Source organism: Mchenga conophoros, linkage group LG1, assembly GCF_057382185.1.
Source record: "Mchenga conophoros isolate Kocher_MC1m ecotype Shallow Benthic linkage group LG1, M_conophoros_male_GT1.1, whole genome shotgun sequence".
In the NCBI taxonomy this organism is placed as follows: domain Eukaryota; kingdom Metazoa; phylum Chordata; class Actinopteri; order Cichliformes; family Cichlidae; genus Mchenga; species Mchenga conophoros.
In genome coordinates this window covers 31,531,997-31,554,251 of record NC_140526.1, presented here as the reverse complement: position 1 = coordinate 31,554,251, position 22,255 = coordinate 31,531,997, and the positions used below count along the sequence as shown (strand labels likewise).

The window sequence follows — 22,255 nt, the reverse complement described above, 5'->3', positions numbered from 1 at the left end:
GTTTTTCTCTTGCTGTATTTAATATAAAAGACTGCAGCAGGTGTCATATATACGGGGAAGGCGTACCTCATGCAGGGCACAATAATCAGAGCTTAGTCACTTCAGTTACGCTTCTCTTGGCATGCAGTAATTTTCATGTTTTCTTTAGAAGCTCTGGTTGAACCAGTTCAACTTCATTCTGTCGTTGCTCAAATTTAGTTTGCTTACATCTCAGCGCTCAAGACTGTATAGAAAGAGAATGGAGGCTGTAAGCTCCTAAGTTGAAGAGCTGACGACTGATTACGGTAAAAAAATATATCTGTTCCTTGTCTGACATTTTCATTTCAGAGTGTGCGTTTTCTATATCTGGCTTTTATTCTGTGGAGGTTTTCAGGGCAGAACTGCCTGAGTAATTGACTGGAGTTTCATTTGTTATTCACCAACATTTAGAAACCTGATACTTTTTAACAGCATACAGTTCAGAAGTTTACCTACATTCAGCATGGGCATGAATGTCATGGTTATTTGGGCTTTTAGTTAAGTTTTTGTTTCCCAGGATTGTACAAGTTACATTTTTAATCATTTTAAAAAACAGTAATTGGATGTAAAAGTTTTAATTGATTTTGGATTTTCTGTAATCAACACTGTGAAGAGCATACATATAGGCTCATAGATACACTCAGATCTTTTAAAGGTTCTCCAGTGTCTTTTGACTTGGCTAGCCCAAGAACTTTGGCTTCTCATTGTGTAAACCTTATGTAGAGGTGCTTAGAGAAATGTATATTTAGCCGGTGTAGCACATTGTAGTCTGCTGCCATGTCTCAAAGCAGTTGCATAGTGCAGTTCACTACCTGGACAAATTTGTGACTGGAAAAGACCTAAATATTTTCCACGGGACACAAGATTTAAGTTAATTGTAATGTCTTATGTTTTCATTACATACACCTGTCAATATAAAAATCAGTTCTGTTTTTTCCAAGTCAGTTTGCCTCACAATATCTTTGACAAACATGGATCCAGCTCACTGGATATATGTGGACTAAAAAGAAGAGCATACATTTTTGGACTTTTGTGTGTTTTCTCATTAGTTTTGCCTTCTTACTGACAAATAACCCTCTCAAGCACCAAAGTATGAAAATATTAGTGTATGCACAAGGAGCTGATGGGTTTCTTTGTAGTCAGCAGCATTTCTTCACATAGTGGAAAAACTGAGATGCATCTTTAAAAAAAGATTTCTGAAGATACCTCAGGGTTTAAATGTGTAGCTTAATCTATCCTGGAAATAAAAGAAACTTTAAAAACAAGAAAACTGTTTATTGATAGGCAATAGCTTTACTGGTCGGGCCCACTTTGAATGAAACTGGGCTCTATGTGGTCCATGATGTAAGATGAGTTGACATCTCTGATTTAGTTTCTAAAACTAGAAAATCTGTCACAGAGCCTTTTAAAAGAATGGAAATAAAGATATACACCATAATATGTTGAACTATTTCTCCAGAACAGATTTTTATCACACCATGGACTTTTAAGTACAAAAGCAATGTCCCACTTTGCACACAGACATCACAAACAAATAAAATAAAATAAAAAACTCCTGTCATTAGAACATTAGTGAAGCTCAGAAAAAAAGCTAAATAACGCAAGTCACTACCAGCCACTTCCCCCTCCGTGGCCACTGCCTGCAGGTATTGCTGCTTAAGAGATGACGCCGCTGCCTTTGAGCCTCCAGCTTTAGGTTCTTATTAACAATTCATGTATTAAAAACACCACCAAACCATGCTGCTCCCACCAACCATGTTTCATGTCAGGAAAGAGTTTTTGATGTGAATCTGTAGTACTGTTTTACATCCAGACATCGTGTTTTGCATTTTTGTATCGATACAAGTCATTTTTTATTACTTAATTCTTTCATTTTGTCCCACCATTCTCATTTAGGGTTTTGCACATGGTGGGCATATGTTTGCTGGCTGTTTTATACTGTTGCCACACTTTTCAGTGTTAAGAAGATTTATTCTGCTATGATGGGTGGAACCTAAGAATTTGAAATGTGTTCCTTTTTTCCATTGTATTTATTTATTTGATTGATTGCTCTATCGGGTTGTCATTTATGATTTCCAGAGGTTGTTTGCTGTTGTCCTCAGGTTCTTGTACCCCTCTCTCAGGATTACTTATTGTGATTGGTGGGGGATTCCCAAGTGCAGAAACAGCAGGTATGTCATGGTCTTTTCATTTTGATGCCACTTAAGATCATAATTATTCCACAAAAACTGCAGGTGTTTTCTAATTTGTGACTGCTAAAATGGTTTCTATTCAAGTGAGTTTTGATACGAGGTTGATGTTTCACTCTTCAACCTGTCAAACTTTTATAACGTGGTATTACACACCTTGAATTGCAGAGCTGCCAGTTACAATATCATTATTAAATCATAAATAATATAGTGAGAGATTCCGTTGTATCATCTCTCACTATCCTGTCAGATATATAACGACAGCCTTGTTTCAGAAATACAATGCGGGATCGGTGTTGGATTGACTTTAAAAGTCAAATTTACTTAAAAGTAAATCCTTGAGTGAAGTGTAGATAATTCAGGATTCAGGGCGGGGGGTTGCAGCTAATGAAAAGTGAGTTAGTGCTCTGACTCTTGACTACTTCACCTTCCTGTCTTTGTATTTGCCAAAGGTTCAGACTCGCTCCTTGCCTGAGAAGCTGAGATGCTGGACAGATTCAAAATGCATATCTTATTGCTGGGCCTGGCTCTGTTGATGCTAGGCCTGGCCTCTGACGCCTCTTCTCTTGGCCTGACTGTGCATGTTGTGCCCCTGGACAGTGATGGAGGAAAAACAGTGAGCAACATTTTCCCTTTTTAATTTTTTTTCCTAAAATCCAAGATCTCCCACACTCTCAGCTGTTCCTCATTATACATTTTTACTATCATGTTTTAGTCATGTGTTGAGATTTTCATAAACTCAAAATTATAGCAGGTAAATAATAAAAGACATTTTCCATGATTCATAAACCATATTATTTTATGCCTCAGCATTATTATTTATTAGAATTATTTATCAAAACTGTGCTTCTGTAATTTTACTTTACTAAAATTATACTTTCCTTGAAATATCCTAATGAACGTGTTTACCACTCAATTAGTTAAAACGTTTCAGGATTCATTACAAGAACGGAAAAAAAAACATTAAAATTGACATGCTTCAAAGTGAACCCTTCCCCTTCTTTCTTTATTTTAGTTGCTACTTACTTATGTGTGCAAATAATTGATTCTTTTAATTCTACAAAACAAATTCAGTGTCAGTCATTGTGTAGTGTGTTAGGTCTGTTGTAATCTAGTTGGGCATTCTTCTATGCAGTCCTGTCAGCTGTGTACGTCTTAATTACTCATGGCTCCATCTATCCTCAAAAACGAACCCTTACTTTCATATAGATTTAATAGCTGAACTAAGGATAATGTTGATATTGTTGTTGTTTTTTCATAGTTGTTGTCTCCCATTGTTACATCACACTGGGCCACAAACATCCCATAAATTAGTGCTTCAACCCAAATTCAGTTATTTTTAGTTGTTTCATTCGGTTGATGGGAATTGAAGTGTAGCATCCTACTAATACTCAACATTAGTGGGTAAAATAAAAGTAACAAATACTTTATTTATCTCAAAGGGTAGGAAATTACGCTTACTAATAACTGTCAATTAATAGTCAACATACTAGTTGTGTGGGTCTCAGATTGATATTTTGTGCCTGATGAACTACATGCAAATGTTTGTAATGTTTGTTTAGTGCAGACATGAGGGAGTTTGTCTCTTTACTTCTTGCAGGTGCGGGCTCATTTCACTGTCATTGCTCCTAGTCCTTGTCCGTCTTTGTCTGAACTCTGTGCTCCAGGAGAGGACTGTCTAGTCCACACCACCCCGTTACCTTTCACTGGGACCAAACCCTCTGACTGGTGTGTCCGCCAGTGGCAGAAAACTGTCCCCAGTGACTACAGAGCTACCATCAGTTTAGGGTATGAGACCTACAATGCGAATACCCTTGACCTCAGACATGCTAAATTTTGTATATTAATTTTTACATTTTAAGTGTCAGCTCCATTTTTCATCTTTTTAAAAGAAATTTGCGCAGTCTATTTGGAAATAACTCTGAGATTATTCCAAGTGACATTGTTTTGTTTCTTAGACAACTACGGAGGACTTTTATTTGTATTTATTTTTTTTGTTCTACTAGATCAGCTTTGCATAATTTAGAGTTTTTTCTCATTTGTTGCCCCTCGCAACAAAGAATGGGTGAAGCTGGGGCTTCTATGGTCCCAGCGAGAGGTTTGTGCTTGAGATAACCACATTAGTGATATCCCACAATATCTGAAATCATAAAGCGCTAAGAGTACACAAAATCATTTAAAATTGACTATTTCAAGCAGTCTGGAGCCCAAACAAACTGACTTGTGATTCTTCAGTCCTGTGCGAATCAAACCGTTTGCTATGGAGCATTGTGTTTACTATCTGTGACAAGATCAATGATGTTATTTGTTAAATTAAAGGAAGAAGCCATTAATACAGTTTTTTTTTTTTTTTTTTTTTACTGTTTTAGGTCCGGAACAGAATTTTTTGTGTCTATAAATGCAGGACCAGTGATCCGGGCAAACAGCGGGAGACTCAACCACCCTGCTTTTGTGGCTCTCCCTCCTCCTCTAAGGTAGTGTAAACACCTACTCTCTGCTCTCCTTCCTCCCGACTCCTGTATTCAGACATGAGCTGAATTTGTGTTAATTAAATTAAGGACATTTAAGCTGTCATAAAGAGATATAAGCTACATATATCTGAACAAAGAGCCATACAAGATTTTACATGAAATAGATTTTTAAAATGTCACTTGGTTATTCGGATGATTTAAATCTGAGTGTAATCTTTATTTTTTTGTTAAAAAGTCCATGTAAAATCAGAGTGAAGCCTGAGTCTGCAGGTTTATGCGATCAGTTTCCGCTGATTTGTTTATCTGTTACTCATGCTCACCACTCGCAGTGGCTTTTTCAGCTCCAAAAGCCAGCTGTTGCTGGAGGCCAAGTTTAAGATCAAAGAGGCAACACTTCGAGAGCTTATTGACGTCAGCCAAAGTCTTTGCTTCTCAAAGACTTCTTCAGAGTGATGCCTTGCCCTTCAGCTGTACAGACTGCACCAAATCCACTTTCATTTTTGTTTTCTCTCTTGTTGTGATTTATGATTCAAGAAGCTGATTATCTCTTTGTCTGCATGCCACCAAACAGGGCCCGTGTGAACTGTCCTCACGACTTCCATCTGTCAGTGAAAGACTTGGATGGGGACAAGGTCCGATGTCGATTTGCCAGTTCTGACAAGGGAGAGTGTGTCAGCTGCACCCAGCACTCTTTCATAGAGCTGGATGGGGTGAGTTGTATTTCACGAGTTCAAGGCTTTATTATTGTAGGCACTGAAATCTATTTTATTCTTAATTAAAAACATATTTTACTATTTTAAAGATGATTACAATTAAACATAAGTGCGGATTAGACTAACATAAATATTTAAATATGTTCAGCACCAACCAACACCCAACCCACTCCATCTTTGGGGTTTCATCAAGACAGAAATCTGGCGTAAAACTCTGCCAAATCAGACATGTGGAAATACCTGCTGTGGTGAATGATGTGTCTTAAATTTGTGAAGAAAACCCCCCAAAAACCAGGGAAAAAAAGCAAATCTCAGCTTGGGTGAAAAAAGAAAGGCTAGATACAAAGAGGTTGCAGGTGAGCTGGGAGGAGCTGTAGGTCACATACTGGCAAGGGGAAAGTAAACAGCAGGGAGTGTTAGACTGAAATAACAAAAGCACAGTGTACACAGTGAAAGAACAAAACATGTAACTATGACAGTGACGTAGAGCATAAAAGTATAAAGGAGCTTAAAATTTAAACACAGTAATAAAATATTTTACATCCTTGCTCTTTAACAGAATGTTATCTATTGCTTCCTTTACCCAAAGTAATCTACCTCCTCTCACCAATGAGAATCTGGAATTCTCATTGCCCATAATGTCAAAGCTATTCTATGGCTGAAGCGTGTTGAAGACATCAGGTCACTCTGTACTAGCAGAAGTCTGCCTTTCCAGTAATCACATTCCAGTTAATTTGGAAGTGCAACTGAATGCTCTTTGGTCTTTGATCAGTGAAATGGTTTCCAAAGTAAAAACTTGTTTGGTTTAGCCATAATTTGCTTAGTTAAAAGCACCATTGTGTAATATCGTTTGCATACAGTCTGGAAACAAGTTTAACCACTCAGTTTTTTTTGTTGTTTGTTTGTTTTTTTGCCTTGTATTGATGTCATTTACAGTCAAACATTGCCCACACATACCATTGTGGAACTTGTTCATCTCTGTTGTTGACATTGTTTCATTCTTTTACCAGGAGAAATGCATTTTGTCCTTCACTGGACAGGCACCTGCAGGACAGTATTTTATTTACCTGATGGTGGAGGACCTGATTCCTTCGCCCAGAGTAAACCATGCCACAGATCTGCCCCTCAGCTCTGTCCCTGTCCATCTCTCTCTAACTGGTGAGGCTGACAATCGCTTAGATGACATTTTGGTTCAAGTATAGAGAATAATAATTGCGCTTTCTCTCATCATCTGCCAAAATGAAAATAATAATTTTACCAGATTAATAATAACTTATAGCATAATGTAATAAATGGTTTCATTTTGTCTTTCCAGTGGAAGAGTCATATTTTAGTTGCTCTGATGAACCAGTGGCCATAGACAGGACCCCAAAAGATGACTCTGTGCTGTTTCTTCTGCCGTACCAGGAGGAGAAAATCAACACTGACTATAGGTCGGAGGAGGAGAGGTGAGTCCTGGTGGCTCTTCCTTTGCCATCCCTCCCACTGCTTTTTAAACATCCCAACATGGTTTATTCTTTTATTTTCTGTTGCTGTTGCTGCGTTTTTGCTGCTTATGCATGTATAGGAATGTGCATATGTACAAATATACTTGTATAGAAAAGTTATATAAGAGTCTGCTTGTGTGTGCATATACACTGAACAAAAATATAAACGCAACGCTTTTGTTTTTGCTCCCATTCCCCATGGGATGGACGTAGAGACCTAAAATTCATTCCAGATACACAATATAACCATCCCTCCCAAACAGTGGTCACAAATCAGTCCAAATGTGTGGTAGTGGGCACATCTGCTATATTGAGATAATCCATCCCACCTCACAGGTGTGCCACATCAGGATGCTGATCTGACATCATGAGTAGTGCACAGGTGTACCTCAGACTGCCCACAACAAAAGGCCACCCTGGAATGTGCAGTTTTGTCTCACAGCAAAATGCCACAGATGCCACAAGCAATGAGGGAGCGTGCAACTGGCATGCTGACAGCAGGAATGTCAACCAGATCTGTCGCCCGTGCATTGAATGTTCATTTCTCAACCATAAGCCGTCTCCACAGGCGTTTCAGAGAATATGGCAGCACATCCAACCAGCCTCACAACCGCAGACCTCGTGTAACCACACCAGCCCAGGACCTCCACATCCAGCAGGTTCACCTCCAAGATCGTCTGAGACCAGCCACCCAGACAGCTGCTGGAACAATTGGTTTGCACAACCAAACAATTTCTGCACAAACTGTCAGAAACCGTCTCAGGGACGCTCAACTGCATGCCCGTCGTCCTCATCGGGGTCTTGACCTGACTCCAGCTCGTCGCCGTAACAGACTTGTGTGGGCAAATGCTCACATTCGATGGCGTCTGGCACGTTGGAGAGGTGTGCGCTTCACGGATGAATCATGGTTCACATTGTTCAGGGCAGATGGCAGCTGAGAATGTCCCAGTTCTTGCATGGCCAGCATACTCACCGGACATGTCACCCATTGAGCATGTTCGGGATGTGCTTGACCGGCGTATACGACAGCGTGTACCAGTTCCCACGAATATCCAACAACCTCGCACAGCCATTGAAGTGGAGTGGACCAACATTCCACAGGCCACAATTGACAATCTGATAGACTCCATGCGACGATGTGTTGCACTGCATGAGGCAAATGGTGGTCACACCAGATACTGACCGGTTCTGGGTCCCCAGACCCCCAATAGCGCAAAAAACTGCACATTCCAGGGTGGCCTTTTGTTGTGGGCAGTGTGAGGTACACCTGTGCACTACTCATGATGTCAGATCAGCATCCTGATGTGGCACACCTGTGAGGTGGGATGGATTATCTCAATATAGCAGATGTGCCCACTACCACACATTTGGACTGATTTGTGACCACTGTTTGGGAGGGATGGTTATATTGTGTATCTGGAATGAATTTTAGGTCTCTACGTCCATCCCATGGGGAATGGGAGCAGTAACAAAGGTGTTGCGTTTATATTTTTGTTCAGTGTATATGGATGTCTGTGAAGGTTCTCAGTCATCCAGGTCATCGTAGTCAAAGGAGCTTGCAAAGAAAAGCGTCTGGACTTCTTTAAGTTGCTTGAAGACGTTTCACCTCTCATCCGAGAAGCTTCTTCACTTCTAAGGTCAAATGGTGGAGAGTCCCAGATTAAATCTAGGACTCTGGCGGGGAGTGTTAATATAATGGTTTGGTCAAATGAAATTCATTCAGTTGGTATATATTCTATTTGTACCAAGTGGATTTTCTTACATTTCATTTTATATATTTCCGTTGCATTTTACTAAAAAAATATATTCCTTCCTGTTTATTGAGGGTTGCGAGGGTGAAGAATTATTGTGCCTGTGTGGCTTTGCAAGAAGTGCGAGAGGTGTGAAGTATTTTTAGGTGAATCAAACATTATTAAAGGTTTCTCTCAATATTTACAGTGTTTTAGAGTTTGCCGTGGTTGGGCCCCCTGACCTCTACAGGACTGGCTTCACATCAGTCGGCCCCCTGGCCACTATGGCCATGGCCTGGATCCGCTCTGAAAACAACCTGACTCATCTGTTGCCCATCTGCTTTGCTGCAAATACCAAGAGGTCAGCTGATGCTTTATTAAACCTGTATTTATACATTTGCATATATGCGCTTCAGATGAACCTGTCTGATCTGAATGTTTTATCCTGTCAGTTTACAGTCAGAGCCAAGATGTGTGTGGCTATACCAAAGTAAGAGCTTGCTTAGAAATATCTGGCAAAACAACTTCTTTCTTTACAGCAGGGTTTTATCTGAAAATACTCACTGCTTACATGTTCCTTTTCAAACTTTTTCAGGGGAAACCAGAACATTACCTGCTGGAACAGGTAGAAATTCAGGTCTTGTGTGTGAGATTCAGGTGATTTCGAGTGTGATAAGTGTGGTTGCGTGAGTTATTATCAATAATTAACCTTCTGCTCCTGGTCAGAACTGAAGTGTGAGAAGACAGAGATGACTCTGGTGCTCCCCATCACCTCGCTCACAAACATCAACCTTGCCGAACTCCAGCTTAACAGCCCCACCTGCCCCGTCAACTACAACAACACACATGTGACTGCAACCATCTCCTTGGACGGCTGTGGCACAAAGACTGTGGTAAAATACTACGCAATTATGTCTTCCTTTACTTTTTTGGTAGCTGTGGCTTTCTTCTTTTATTTTAATATGAAAGGCTTTTATTCAAGAAAGGAATCACAGCAGTATTTAAAGAGCAGCTTAACGTAAACTGAAACTCTTGTCTTTGCTGACACCATGTGGTTTCCTTTCTCCTTGTATAGATGTGTTTCAGGAGTCTTTAGAAAGCAGTTTTAACTAAGTAACGAATCAATAACTATGAACTATGAGTTGATGAATATCAAAATGGTGAAATAAAGCTTAGCTGAATTAGCTCAGTCAGCTCTGAGAATGTTCACTCTGAGTTAAGCTTGTAAGAAGAGTTCAGAGATTTAGGCTCAAACATGCAGCCTAAGGGCTGTAGCCTTGTGATTGTACCTCCGTATGGACTGAATCAAATGTAAGACATTAAACAGTCATATCATTCAGTAACAATTCCAGCGTAATGTAGCTTTAACCCCCAGCAGATTGCTCTTTCAGCACACATAAATGTCCTCTAGCCTAATATATATTGCCTACTGGACTTGACCTCTGTTCAGCTAAAAGAAAAAGAATTTGCCTCCATCTATCAAGACACATCCATGCTGTGTAATATTAGTGCTGTAAGGCTGGATAATGCTGTTCAGTGAAATTATAGTGGGATAAAAAAAGAAGGCTGTAAAGTTTAATTAAGTAGTCATCAGAGAATAAGAGAAATCCTTCTCATGTTTGCTTCAGGCTATAAAGGAGGGAGACGATATGTAAAAACTGAGGTGTTAAAATAAACTTTCCAGCGAGCAGTGTCACAGAGTCACCTGCAGTAGACCAAGAGTTTAACTTATCTGTCTTTTCTTAAAAAAATAATTTCCCTTATTTGAAGCTCTGTCATCTGGTTACACAGAAGATGAAACTTATTGGAAACCTTTTATTCAAAATAGATTTTCTGGCCTTATATTAAAAATGATTTCTCAAACGATAAGATATTTTGCAGTGATAGATTATTTGTTTGGATTTTCATTTTCTCTTTTCTCATTCTCAATTTTTCCCAGCACTCGGGCCCAGAGCTGGTTTACACCAACACCTTGAAAACCGTGCGTCCCTACTCTATGATTAGCCGCCAGCCCTTACTTATCCTGCCTTTGGCCTGCCGCATCCCAGGAGTCCAGGTCAAGGGCCCAAATGCTTCAATTGAGATGCCCACAGAGAAAGAGACCTTTGGTGAGTTTCGTGTTTGGATTGAATTTTACCTCCCAGGAACAGGGCCCCTGGCACAATTCACCAGAAATCCCACGTTTCGCTCTAACGTCAACTCACCACAAAGAGTGCGTAGAGCTGTTGACTCGGAAACAGGAAGCAACTGCAGTAACAGTACCAGTGTAAGTGAAGAAAGTGGATCCAGGATCAAACAACTGGACCTCTACGTCAGGTCCAATTGCAGTGTGGTTCGAGCCGAGATGATAGTAAACGACTGCATCGAGTCTGAGACTGAGGACTTTGCAATAAGCCGTCCTATTCTAGAACAAGGGTCAGTAACATTCAGCTTGTGTCCTGTCATTTTTTCAAAGTTACCACTTTGGAGAGGACAGATGCTCTTAGAAAATCTTCTCAAAGAAATGTTGTTTTCAGTACATGAAGCATATCATACAAACTGAAATAGCAGTCGCATTTCTCTCTTTCAGGTGCTTGGCATCCAGCAACACCTTAGAGATTATTACTACCCAAAATAATTCCAGGGTTTACCGCCTTGATTTGAGTACAATACAGACCAATGGAACAACTGTAAGTGATGTCATATAACACACACATAAGCATAAGTGTCACTTTGCTGTACTCTTTCTGTGTACCAAAGGCTTGTTTCAAATAAAAGTTGAAACTGAGAAAGAAATCATTTTGACCAGCAAAATACAAAAAGTATTCAGGGTCATTCAATGTCAATTCATCAAATCAATGTTAAAGATACATTTCTTAAACGGCATTATGCAAAATTTCAGCATTACTGTGGCTGTTTTAGACAATTTTCTAAAAACTACTTGAGTTAGCTTTTTTCACAATTTCTGTCTCTAAGAACACTTAGGAACGCAGCTCAAGCTAGGAGAGCATGAAGGATGCTTGAAGTCCCTTAAATATTTGGATGTCTGATCTCCGACAGCTGATTTGTATTCCAGCAGAAACCACCGTTTTGTACGCAGGGGGTGATATTTTGTTTACAACTAGTCAGATACAAGGAGGATGATATTATTTAGTGCAGTTCAAGTCAGGTGAAAGGATCTAGCTCAAGTAGTTTTCTAGATAATTGAATTTTAAAAAGGGGGCTTCACAAAAACGGTGCTAGAAAAACATTTAAAACAGCCCTGGTGTTTTCCCTTCAAATACTTATCTGAGAGCAATAGTGGCATGATGTTTTTCATGATTCCTATTAAGAGTGTATTTTTGCCCTCAGTTTTGTTTTCAAACAAATTTGTGATGGTCGAGTGGGAAGTTGACAAATGAGGTGCTCCTTAAAAGTGATGCAAGCCCCTGTGAGTTTTGTAGTGTGTTGTAGCCACGGGAGTCATAATAACTCATAATAACTGTTTACTTAATTAACAGTTCTAGCATTTGAAAAATGAATTTTACAAGCTTTCCAAAAAACATTGTGTTTAAATTAAAATTACGATTTATTTTTATGTATGTTTTACCTTATTTATGTTTTAAAATAAAGTTGATATTTTTAGTTTGGAAGCCAGCTTTAGGGAAATCCCTACAATTTTTCTCCTGTTCAGTTGCACATCTGCTGTTTTCCGCTTTTTTAAATTTATTACATTCTCAGATGCAAAAATAAACAAATAAATAAATAAAAATTAAATGTTGGTGTAGCTGGTTCTATCCCACTGGGCCAAACAGATTTCCATGAGACTTTGTTTTATGTAGCTAGCACCATCATCTGCTCAATGTTTGAACAATATGTTGATTAGTTACCAAATACCTCTAAAGCAAATTGCAGATTTTAAATTAATTTTACTAATCAGTAAGTGCTATCAAGCATGCTATGGAAATGTACTGACCACTGCACACATCATGTGTGGTGGCTGGCTTGTTCTGAGCAATTTGTCTTGATTGTGCTTTAGAATTGTTCCAGTATTAATGCTTCGTAAACAGCTGTAGTGCTCTATGTGGCGATAGTGTGAAATACTTTAATCTGAACACTGCTAAGTGTGGCTTTTTGTGTTTACAGCTGTATGTCCAGTGCACAGTCAATCTGTGCATTACCACCATGCCCTCTCTGTTGTGCCCAAATCTATGTACCAGCTCCAGGAGTCAGAGCACCCTGGTTGGCAGTGTGTTCACCAGCAGCTACACAGTCAAATCAGGACCTGTGAGCCTTGTGCTCACCACTCCTGCTCCAACCACAACAGCCGTGGCAAACACAACAACCGCAGCAAATACAACAAGTACTAATGTAACAACCGCTACTACAGCCACAGTTACAACTACTCGTACAACCAATACTGCAAGTACATCAGCAACTCCAGCTGTTACAGCTGCAACTACTGCAACCAGTATCACAACCAATACTGCAAGTACATCAGCAACTCCAGCTGTTACAGCTGCAACTACTGCAACCAGTATCACAACCAATACTGCAAGTACATCAGCAACTCCAGCTGTTACAGCTGCAACTACTGCAACCAGTATCACAACCAATACTGCAAGTACATCAGCAACTCCAGCTGTTACAGCTGCAACTACTACAGCTGTCCATAACACCGCAGGAAGTGGTAAGACAATTTATTTTAAACAAGACTTAACCTCTCCTCTGTTTTTTTTTTTTGTTTTTTTTTTTACAACTTTATTTATAGTTTTCCAACAAAACAGTCCAGAATTTCTTACAAAAGTTGCGAACCCTACCCCCCACCCCCATCCAGGTGGCATCCCCACAACCAGGAAGCACAATACACACAACACAAAAAAAAAAAAAAAAAAAAAAAAAAAAAAAGGGGGAGAAACACTCAAACCAATCTGTGACAGTCATTATAGCACCAACAGCCGGACCCCGGCACATGAGAGAAGAAACAAAGAAGAAAAAGGGAATAAAGAAATCCCAACAGTCAAAGTACGGGCATTGAGGAGACTATGGACAGCAGTCCGAGAAGAGAGCAAGAGCATAAATTACCAACAAGTAAAGAACAATAAATCAGGCAAAAGACAGACTCTTGACATGAGTTATGAACCGTGACCAGGTTTTGTCATATTTACTCTCCAAGCCGCGCACGGTATACCTAATTTTTTCCAGAGCTAATCCCAACATCACCTCTCTAATCCAATGGACGTAGGAAGGAGGGTTCGACGCCTTCCAGCTCAGCAGTATCAGACGGCGGGCATGCAACGAGGCAAAGGCTATTGTGTTTTTGTGGAGGGGAGAGAGTCTCAGCTCTTCCCGAGGTACACCGAAGATAGCTATCAAAGAGTCAGGCCGCAGTGTTTCACCCGATATAGCTGACAGTGATTGAAAAATTGATGTCCAGAAACCATACAGGGAGGGACATGACCAAAACATGTGCCCCAAAGAAACAGGAGAGTAATCACATCTAGGACAATTCGGTGCAACATCAGGGTACAGTTTAGACAGTCTGTCATTAGAATAGTGGAGCCTGTGGACGACCTTAAATTGAATCAGGCCATGTCTAATACAGAGAGAAGACGTATGTATACGCTGTATGGCTTTCTTCCAGATGTCTTCTGACATGAGTTCTCCAAACTCCCCTTCCCACGCCGCCTTAGGTTTGTCCCATGTATGAGGGCAGCTTTCAAGAATCAATGCATAAATCTTCGATATTGCTCTTTTAGTGGGCTGACTCACATTAAGAACTAGATACAGTAGGTCCTTAGAGGGCAGAGACGGGTACCCTGGGAGAAATTTAGAGGCAAAACTCCGAACCTGAAGGTATCTGAAGTAGTGAGACTTTGGTAAGTTATGGTCTTCACACAAATATTTAAATGAGACAAAGCCATCCTCAGTGAAGAGATCTTGAAAGAAAACCAGACCGTTTCTGTGCCAGACTGCAAATGAATGATCTATTTGAGATGGTGTAAAAAGATGGTTGAACATTATCGGAGAAAAGCTACAAGTATTTGTCAAGTTAAAATGTTTCCTGAATTGACCCCCCTCTCCTCTGTTTTTAAACATTAATTCACTAACATGTAAAAGACAATATTAATGAAAATAAAAGTCAGTTTTAACCTTTTGGGTTTCCTGCAACAGTGGTTTTGATTTTCAGGAAAGTAATGAGCAGTGGCTTATTTCAGGGCCACTGGCTTATTCATTCCTGGCCAGGTGCCTAAATATAAGCAAATTAAAACATGTAGGTCACACTCAAGTCAAAGATGACAAAAGTGCTTTACAGGCTATGCAAATTATACATTTAATTAAGCGTTGGTCAACTTTTAATATTTCCATCGTTTTTAATACATTTAATTAAGAAAATGTAAATGTTCCTGTGTCTGAAGTACTTTGGGTCAACTTCTGTTGTTTAAATGTGCTACAGGCTCTAAATAAAAAAAGTGTGAGAGTCAACATAAAAAGATTTTAAAGTTTTTCAAGTTGCATGTTTGATGTACATTTTTTCATTTCCATAAAACAGTTCAGTGGGCTGCATACTGAACTTGAAGGATAGAAACAAAGTATCGATCCTATCACACTAGTGTCAACCTTACACCGATACAAGTGTTGGAATCAATACTATCAATATTTTTGATTGATCCGCCCCTCTCTACCTTCTTTAAGGAGTCCCAAAGAGATTTGTATCCCTTCCAAGTGTCAAACTGGTGATCTTTCACTTGTTAGGCAAATGTGTAAAATATTACCATATTCAATTATATAATCTTGCTTTTAATGTTTAAATGTTAATAAGTGCACAGTGTTAACTGTAAACTTAACTCACTGACCTCATCTCTCTTCCACTGCAGCTCCATATCAGGCCTCATCTCTGGCAACAGGAGTGATTTTGACAACTTTCAGCATATTTCTTCAGAAAATGCTCCTTTGCTGATCCTGCATCTGGAGTTATCTGTCACATTAGGGAGCACCTCATTCGTTTCCTTTGGACATTTAGAGATAGAATCACACAAATGATTCCAGTGTGTATTTTGAGCTGTTTCAGATTCCCACATTAAAGTGAGATCACACAAAATACTGTCAAAGGGAAAAGAAATAGATTGCATAGAATTTTCTTAATTCCTCTATCCTCTATCTATGTTTTTAGAATAACATAAATATGTTGCTAAGTAGTTATTATTATTAACCATGTTTCTAATAATTTTTCCTTTTTACAGTTCTATTTTATTAATCTATTATAAGGCCTTTCAACTGTGTTTGTTTGCCAATATGAATAAAGCATGAATTATTATTTGATGAAAGCTGTACTGGTATTGGATCGATTTCCTAGCTGTTGTAGGAGATTTTGTGAAAAGAAGCCACTTTTTTCCCCTTAATCAATCTCTACTGATGCCAAAGAAAAATAGAAAAAAAAATTTTTTTCCAGGAGCACTAATCAAGGTCCTAGGTCTAATAATAAGATCAGTGGTATTAGAAAAATCTCCAGGGTGGTTTTAACAATGAGGCAGAGAACAGCAAGTAGGAGGGTTATACAGGTATTTTAATTGTGAGTATGTAAATATGTCCTCATCCTTGGAGATCAGTATGTGCAATTAAATTATTTAGCTCTAAGGTACACTTACTAGCCATATCTTATTTTATCAACACATGTGTGGTGTCATATCAGAATCAGTTGTAGAATAATACATATATAAGCCTAAATATCAGTGCAAATAAATACTTATTAAATGCACTAACTGTATACGTTAGTCATTGTAACTGACAAGAAAGTTACTGAGCTTATCTGTTGAATTCAGTATATTGTGCCGTACACGTAATGCCATGGAAGGCGTGCTGCCGTCCATGGCATGCTGATGACCCTGCACTTGGCATGACCATAGACGCTTTTAACCAAAGGTATGGTACAGGCCTGGCCCACAGCCTTAACTGTATTTGTTTTCATTCTGTAGTGCTGACCAATCCCGGTTCAAACTGGGAGGAGACCAACCCGCCCTTCCCAATAGACACACCTCTATGTTCAAGGAACAGCGCTTCACACACACACTGTTGTTAGCGACGTAGCCACTACGGCCAGTTTGATTTTCCACATTTCCAATTACGGCTACTTCTTAAAACTTCGCTTTTTTTCCACTGTCGGGTGAATGCACGAGTAGCGGCGTGTTGGTCGAGATCCCTTCCACTGGTGGGTCAAGTTGTTGCTGGTGGCGGTTCCCCGAGGTAAGTTAAAGTGGTGTTAGCTGGCTAGCCGGAGAGTCTGTAGTGATGAGGGGGGTTGGTTGTTGTGCTAACATAGCAATCAGTTAGCTACTAAATAACCTTGTCTAGTCTCCAAATAGTGAGCTAACGCGGATTACTTTCTGTTGCTGGTGTAGTTTAGTGTTATAGCAGAATAGTGTGGGAGTTTATTTGCGGTTGCGTTAACTTGCAGTGTCGACAAGTCAGTGGAACCAAGTCGCTGGTTAGGTTAGCAATCTAAGAGCGGCGACCATGAACTAGCTTACAGGCTAACCTGACAACATGTATTTTTGATCACAGTTTGTTCTTGCTACAACTGATTTTTATTGCTGGATCGGGGTGATGTCAAAGTAACGTAACTGACAGATAAGTAGTTTTGGCTGGGAGGAAAAAAAATCATTTTTGCAACTTCTAGCTTAACTTGCCGTTTATGCGACATTTGCATTAGCTGTGCGAAGTGTTAGCTTGTTGGCTAGCTGGTGTTCTTCTTGAGCTAACCACCTAGCATAGCCAAATTAATTACTGACCATGAAACTTAATTCAACTGCCCCAATTGTACCGGTACCCCGTACGCTACAAACTAAGCCACCGACTGTGTTGCCGCGTTATCTGATGCGATTAGGCATGGCTGTTTTCTTTTCGACGTCTTCTACCCAACGGCAAGGGTAACGTCAGGTAGCCAGTATGTTTTGCTCGTCTAATGTTTTACTTAGACTCCCGTTTACTGAGGGCTGTTAACGAAGACCCGGCTGTGACAAACTGATATGTTCCGGTTTTTTCTCTAACATTTAACTGTCAGTCTGCACGAAGCAGAGGGTAACTTGCTTTCCACATAACTTTGAAGCTAGAACTGAAGTCAACGTCAGCCATCTGACTAGCGAAAGCGGTCAGCTCACCGAAAACCGATAGCCTTACAAGCTCGGTGTTTGGGAGAGAGGGGGAGGGGATACGGCAGGGCTACAGCCAGCAAGAGAGAGACAGCGCCTACATGCCTGCAAAACGTTGACTGTCGGCGAAATTTCAAGTTTCTTTTAGTCCTACTTAATCAGTTTCGACACAATTTACTATCTGCCGTATTTGCGTAGCGCTTCGGCATAGAAATTCTGAAGCTGGATACGCTACAGACACGATCTCGGCGAATGAAGACCGTACGCTCAGTCACCGTGTTTTCCGAAATTGGTTGTGCGCGGCAGTGAGGCACAATGTCTCCTCTCCTCTTAGCAAATGCGGTGACGTTTGCTTAGGAACCGTCGATAAATTTCTTTACTGTATACTCATGGTGGGCGCTGTGCTTGCAGCTACAAGTTTAACTTGTTACGTTTTCTCAAACGTGTTTTTTCCACACCCCCGTGTATTTTTTAAGTTGTAAAATATACAAATAAAACGTAAAAATATTAACTTAAAGTCTAGTCATCGGCGGTGTTCGCATATGCTTAAAGTCTTACATGCGACGAATGCTTACAGGAGAATGAATGGCATAACCAATAGGTTTGTACCTGTGTTATAAAAAAAATATTACAGGAGAAAAAAAATGCACATAATACATGTGCATTGAACGTTATCATTATCATTTGTCTCACTGAGTCGACTCAATGACAGCTCTGGCAGCGTCACTCTGTCTTAATGTCTTTTGAAAGACGGCCCCTAGCCAGCCGCCACAGTCAGTCTGCTGAACATGATGGCATGTCTATTTACGGACAACCTTAAATAATCACTTTTGCTCATAGCTTTGTTTTTTTTCTACTACTACTTTTATGGTGGAGTGCGTTGGTATCTGCATTTGTTTTTATTATAATAACTCAGTAATAAATAAATACAGAATTATTTAAGTTAATTAAAATATGTCACTGTAATGGTTGATGAATTAATCTATCAGTTAAATCAGGACTATTCAGCCAAAAAATGTACACAGACTATATCTGTCAAAGAAGGTGTGTTTTCACACCACTGTTAGTTCTCTCAGAAGACCACCAAATATCATTGGGTTTAACCTATCTAGCTTAAGTCCTGTAAAGCCTCTGTGTACACTGAGGAAGCACAATGAAGCAAAACAGATTGGTGTCACATTCGGAGCTTAATTATGTCAAAGGAGTGTTGTTTGGAAGCCACTGCTTAAAGCCCAGCTCTTAAGCCACTTTGCAACAATTGTCCTAATATTTGTTGCCATTACCTATCTGTGTGACACTTGTGAGAAAAGTTTTGCTTGAGTTGTGAAACTCAAATTTAATTTGACCATTGTGAATGAATGAGTACTTACTGTTGTTGTCACTGTTAAAACAATGCAGGCCAGTTTATTATCTATTTAATCACATGCAGTGGTATGTTAGACCGCTTTGGAGATCACTGTCTAAATCAATCAGCTAGCCAGAGAGAAAAATGCTAATCAGCATGTTGCAGTTTCCATTTGTAAGTTGCATTTCATATATATATATATATATATATATATATATATATATATATATATATATACACACACACACACACACACACACACAAATAAAATGTGGGTGTGTTTAAAAAAAAAAAAATTGGCAAATGCTAACAGCTTGTAAATTGTCCATTGTTGTTTACCCCCCTCTAGCCCTTTTGACTATGTGTATATAATGAAGAGGCGTGTGGAGGACCAGGAACCAATACTTGCGCCTCAGCAGCAGTTATTACGCCGACCTCAAATACAAGGAATTACAGAAAACTTCCAGCACCGGGCCCTTGCCCCGGCCCCTACTGTAATAGAGGCACCTGCAGACAAGATGCAGCCATCGACCAGCATCCAGTACTCTCTTCCCCAGGGCTACCAGGTATGATAAATCTGCACAGATACCTGAAGAAGTGTTTATATTATATATATTAGGGCTGCTCGGTTATGGCAAAAATTATAATCACGATTATTTTCACTGAAATTGAGATCTCGATTATTTGATGATATTTATTTAACAATAACAATGTATTGAATAATGACTTTAAAGATTGTCAAAAAATAATATAAAATAGTGTGCAAATACTGATAACAGTGCAAATGTTTGCAATATAAAAAATAAATGAAAAATGTAAACATCTATGTTTAGTGAACTTTGCAGTGTTGCTCTGTGGTGCAGCTACGACACTGTAGCAAAGTTTACACACTATGTCTACTTGATCCACGTCTGACTCCGCCAACCCATAATGTTTCCACACCACTGAAGTTTTTTTTTACCTCTCTTTTCAACCAACAGCAGTCACTCTCCTCTCCAAATAACTTCTGCTTAGCTTTCGGAGCTTCCCTCGGGTCCTCTTAATTGTTGTGACACGTGTTCGAAATGCAGAGAGGTGCACTCGATTTGCCACACGGAGCAGCGCGAGAGTAAAGCACGAGGGAGGTGCTAATAATCGACTCAGTCATTTATAATGATCGTTGAAAGCCCAGATCGTAATCGTGATTAAAATTCGATTAATTGAGCAGCCCTATTATATATATTATATTATTTAACAATGTGTTTAAGAAGTAGGTGTCATTTTGATTTGATTTTCTTTACCTTTATTTTGCAAGAATGTAATCTGTAATATTTACAATACTGCTAGTGACATGGTTAATCTTGTCTAAATGTCTATATTATATAAAATATCTATTTGTTCCTCAAAGGTTTCTGCAATGCCTCAGAGCACAAGTGGACATGGGCATGGACACAACAATACAGCACCACACGTTGGTCCTCACTCACACGCTCTAGCAGTGCCGTCACAGGGCCCTGCAGTGGTCCAAGGTCATGTTCATCCACCTGCACCCATGCCTTCAGCCACAGGACAGCAGCAATTTCAGCGGCTGAAGGTATCTGTACATCACCACATATATGAAAACATGAGGACCAGAATAAACCAAAACAGCTGTTCATCCCAAGTGCACAAAGGCAAAAAGCGAATGCCTTTAAAATTACATTGTGTCTGCATGCTGAAAGGACAGAGTGAGGAGTATGTTTTGTAGAGCAGCAACAAGCATCATCTTTCTACACAGGAGGCATTCAGATACATACACATTGTTCACCCTTCGTTAGAGGTGAACAAAGTCCAATAGACAACGGCTAAAAAGGGAAATAGTCTTGAAGCTGGCGTGCTTGTTATATATATCTTTTCATCAACATCCTAAACCTTTTCTACTTATCAACTTATATGGTTGGGCGATTAGTCGGATTTTAATGCCAAATTAATTACCGCTGTGGCTTCCAGCAGTTTAAAAGAAATCAGATGAAACAATTACTTTTAACATTCATTTTTGCTACATGGACATCTTTTCTCCCTCTCCCTTATAATCAAGTGCACCACTTCCCTTTTCACCAGTGAGCATTTTTCCCCCCTCTCTAAAAGCTCAAAGTCCCTGGTTAATACAGCAAGATGAGAGATTATAGACATGGAGCTAAAAATTCACAATATTTTTGAAGGTTGACGCTGTTAAAGGATTATTAAAAATTGCCTGCAGCGACCTTTGTCTCTACGCCTTTGAAGTCATATACCTAGACCACATTGGGTGATGCACAGCAGGTAACACATCTGCACAGTTGAGTCAATATTGAGTCTTCTGTTCGGGTCTTCTGGGACACATAAGTCTTTTGCCACCTTGTTATCATATATCCCAGTGTATTTTTCGGTCCAGTGAAAATCAGCTGTTGCAGAAAACAAAGCCTAGTCAGGGCACTTCTTTTCAATTGATTTTTGTTTTTCAATGGAATTATATTTAAAGTTAATGTTTAGTTAATTTAGTCAATCATTAAGTTTTTGGTATAGTTGAGCAGCTTTACATGATTTTGCCATTTTAGAATAGAGTAGCCCTTATATTTTCATTGTACCTGTACAATAGGGCTGCCACAAATGATTATTTTGATAGTCAACTAGTCACCGATTATTTTTGCAATTACTTTAATCTCAGCCAAACCGATTTACTCAGGAACAAATAAAATACTAAAAAAAAAGCCAAACAATAACATTTTAAGTTATCTAAGTGACTTATATATCATGTTTAACCTGAGTAGCAAAAGACGGCGGTAGGTTTGAAAACAATTTTTCGGGAGTCCGGTGTTCTCACCGGTTCTAGTGAGCCTTGTCTCCGGCTAGCTATCGAGCTGGTGGGTAACAGATGTCTCCGAAAACGTCGGAGTGCTTTTGAAAATATGTGGCGTCCTGATAAACTGAGCAGATATTTGAGGTTTACACAGCTACATTCTCGCCTGAAAATATGTTAAACGTTTATTTTGTGACCCAGAAAGAATAATAAGAGTAATATTAAAACTAACTAGCTGCCGCCATTTTTGGAAACTGAGCTGGGCCACGCTATGAATTCTGGGACACAGCTTCTTCTTCTTCGGGGTTTAACGGCAGCTGGCATCCTTGTACATGCAGTGCTGCCATCTTCTGTTTAAATCCGTTATTACACTCTTAAATCCTACTACTTATTCCTGC

At 39.5% G+C, this 22,255-nt stretch overlaps 2 protein-coding genes across 5 annotated transcripts in view; both read left to right on the top strand.

The window, feature by feature from the left end:
• The first annotated feature begins 105 nt into the window (after positions 1-105).
• LOC146583634 (uncharacterized) lies at positions 106-15,894 on the top strand. Of its 3 annotated transcripts, none has more exons than XM_085275287.1 (15): positions 106-284; positions 2,121-2,189; positions 2,660-2,823; positions 3,808-3,995; positions 4,577-4,681; positions 5,250-5,388; positions 6,402-6,549; positions 6,707-6,839; positions 8,817-8,969; positions 9,061-9,098; positions 9,204-9,233; positions 9,335-9,501; positions 10,548-11,023; positions 11,178-11,277; positions 12,713-15,894. In XM_085275287.1, the coding sequence occupies exons 3-15, from the start codon at positions 2,692-2,694 to the stop codon at positions 13,712-13,714; spliced, it is 2,811 nt and encodes a 936-aa protein (XP_085131413.1). In that variant the 5' UTR covers positions 106-284; positions 2,121-2,189; positions 2,660-2,691; the 3' UTR covers positions 13,715-15,894. The 3 variants fall into 3 exon arrangements, with proteins under 3 accessions (XP_085131413.1, XP_085131421.1, XP_085131405.1); XM_085275295.1 differs by having other exon boundaries at positions 106-2,189; positions 12,713-13,256; positions 15,445-15,894; XM_085275279.1 differs by having other exon boundaries at positions 106-2,189.
• A 690-nt stretch (positions 15,895-16,584) lies between these two features.
• LOC146583633 (paired amphipathic helix protein Sin3a-like) overlaps positions 16,585-22,255 on the top strand; it is a 19,699-nt gene continuing 14,028 nt past the window's right edge. Inside the window, exons 1-3 of one of the 2 annotated variants that reach the window (XM_085275258.1) lie at positions 16,585-16,810; positions 19,410-19,626; positions 20,448-20,633. In XM_085275258.1, coding sequence (XP_085131384.1) covers positions 19,432-19,626; positions 20,448-20,633 — 381 coding nt within the window. In that variant the 5' untranslated portion in view covers positions 16,585-16,810; positions 19,410-19,431. Of the gene's footprint in view, positions 16,811-19,037; positions 19,235-19,409; positions 19,627-20,447; positions 20,634-22,255 lie in introns of those variants that run through there. The other variant, XM_085275266.1, reaches the window with a different exon arrangement.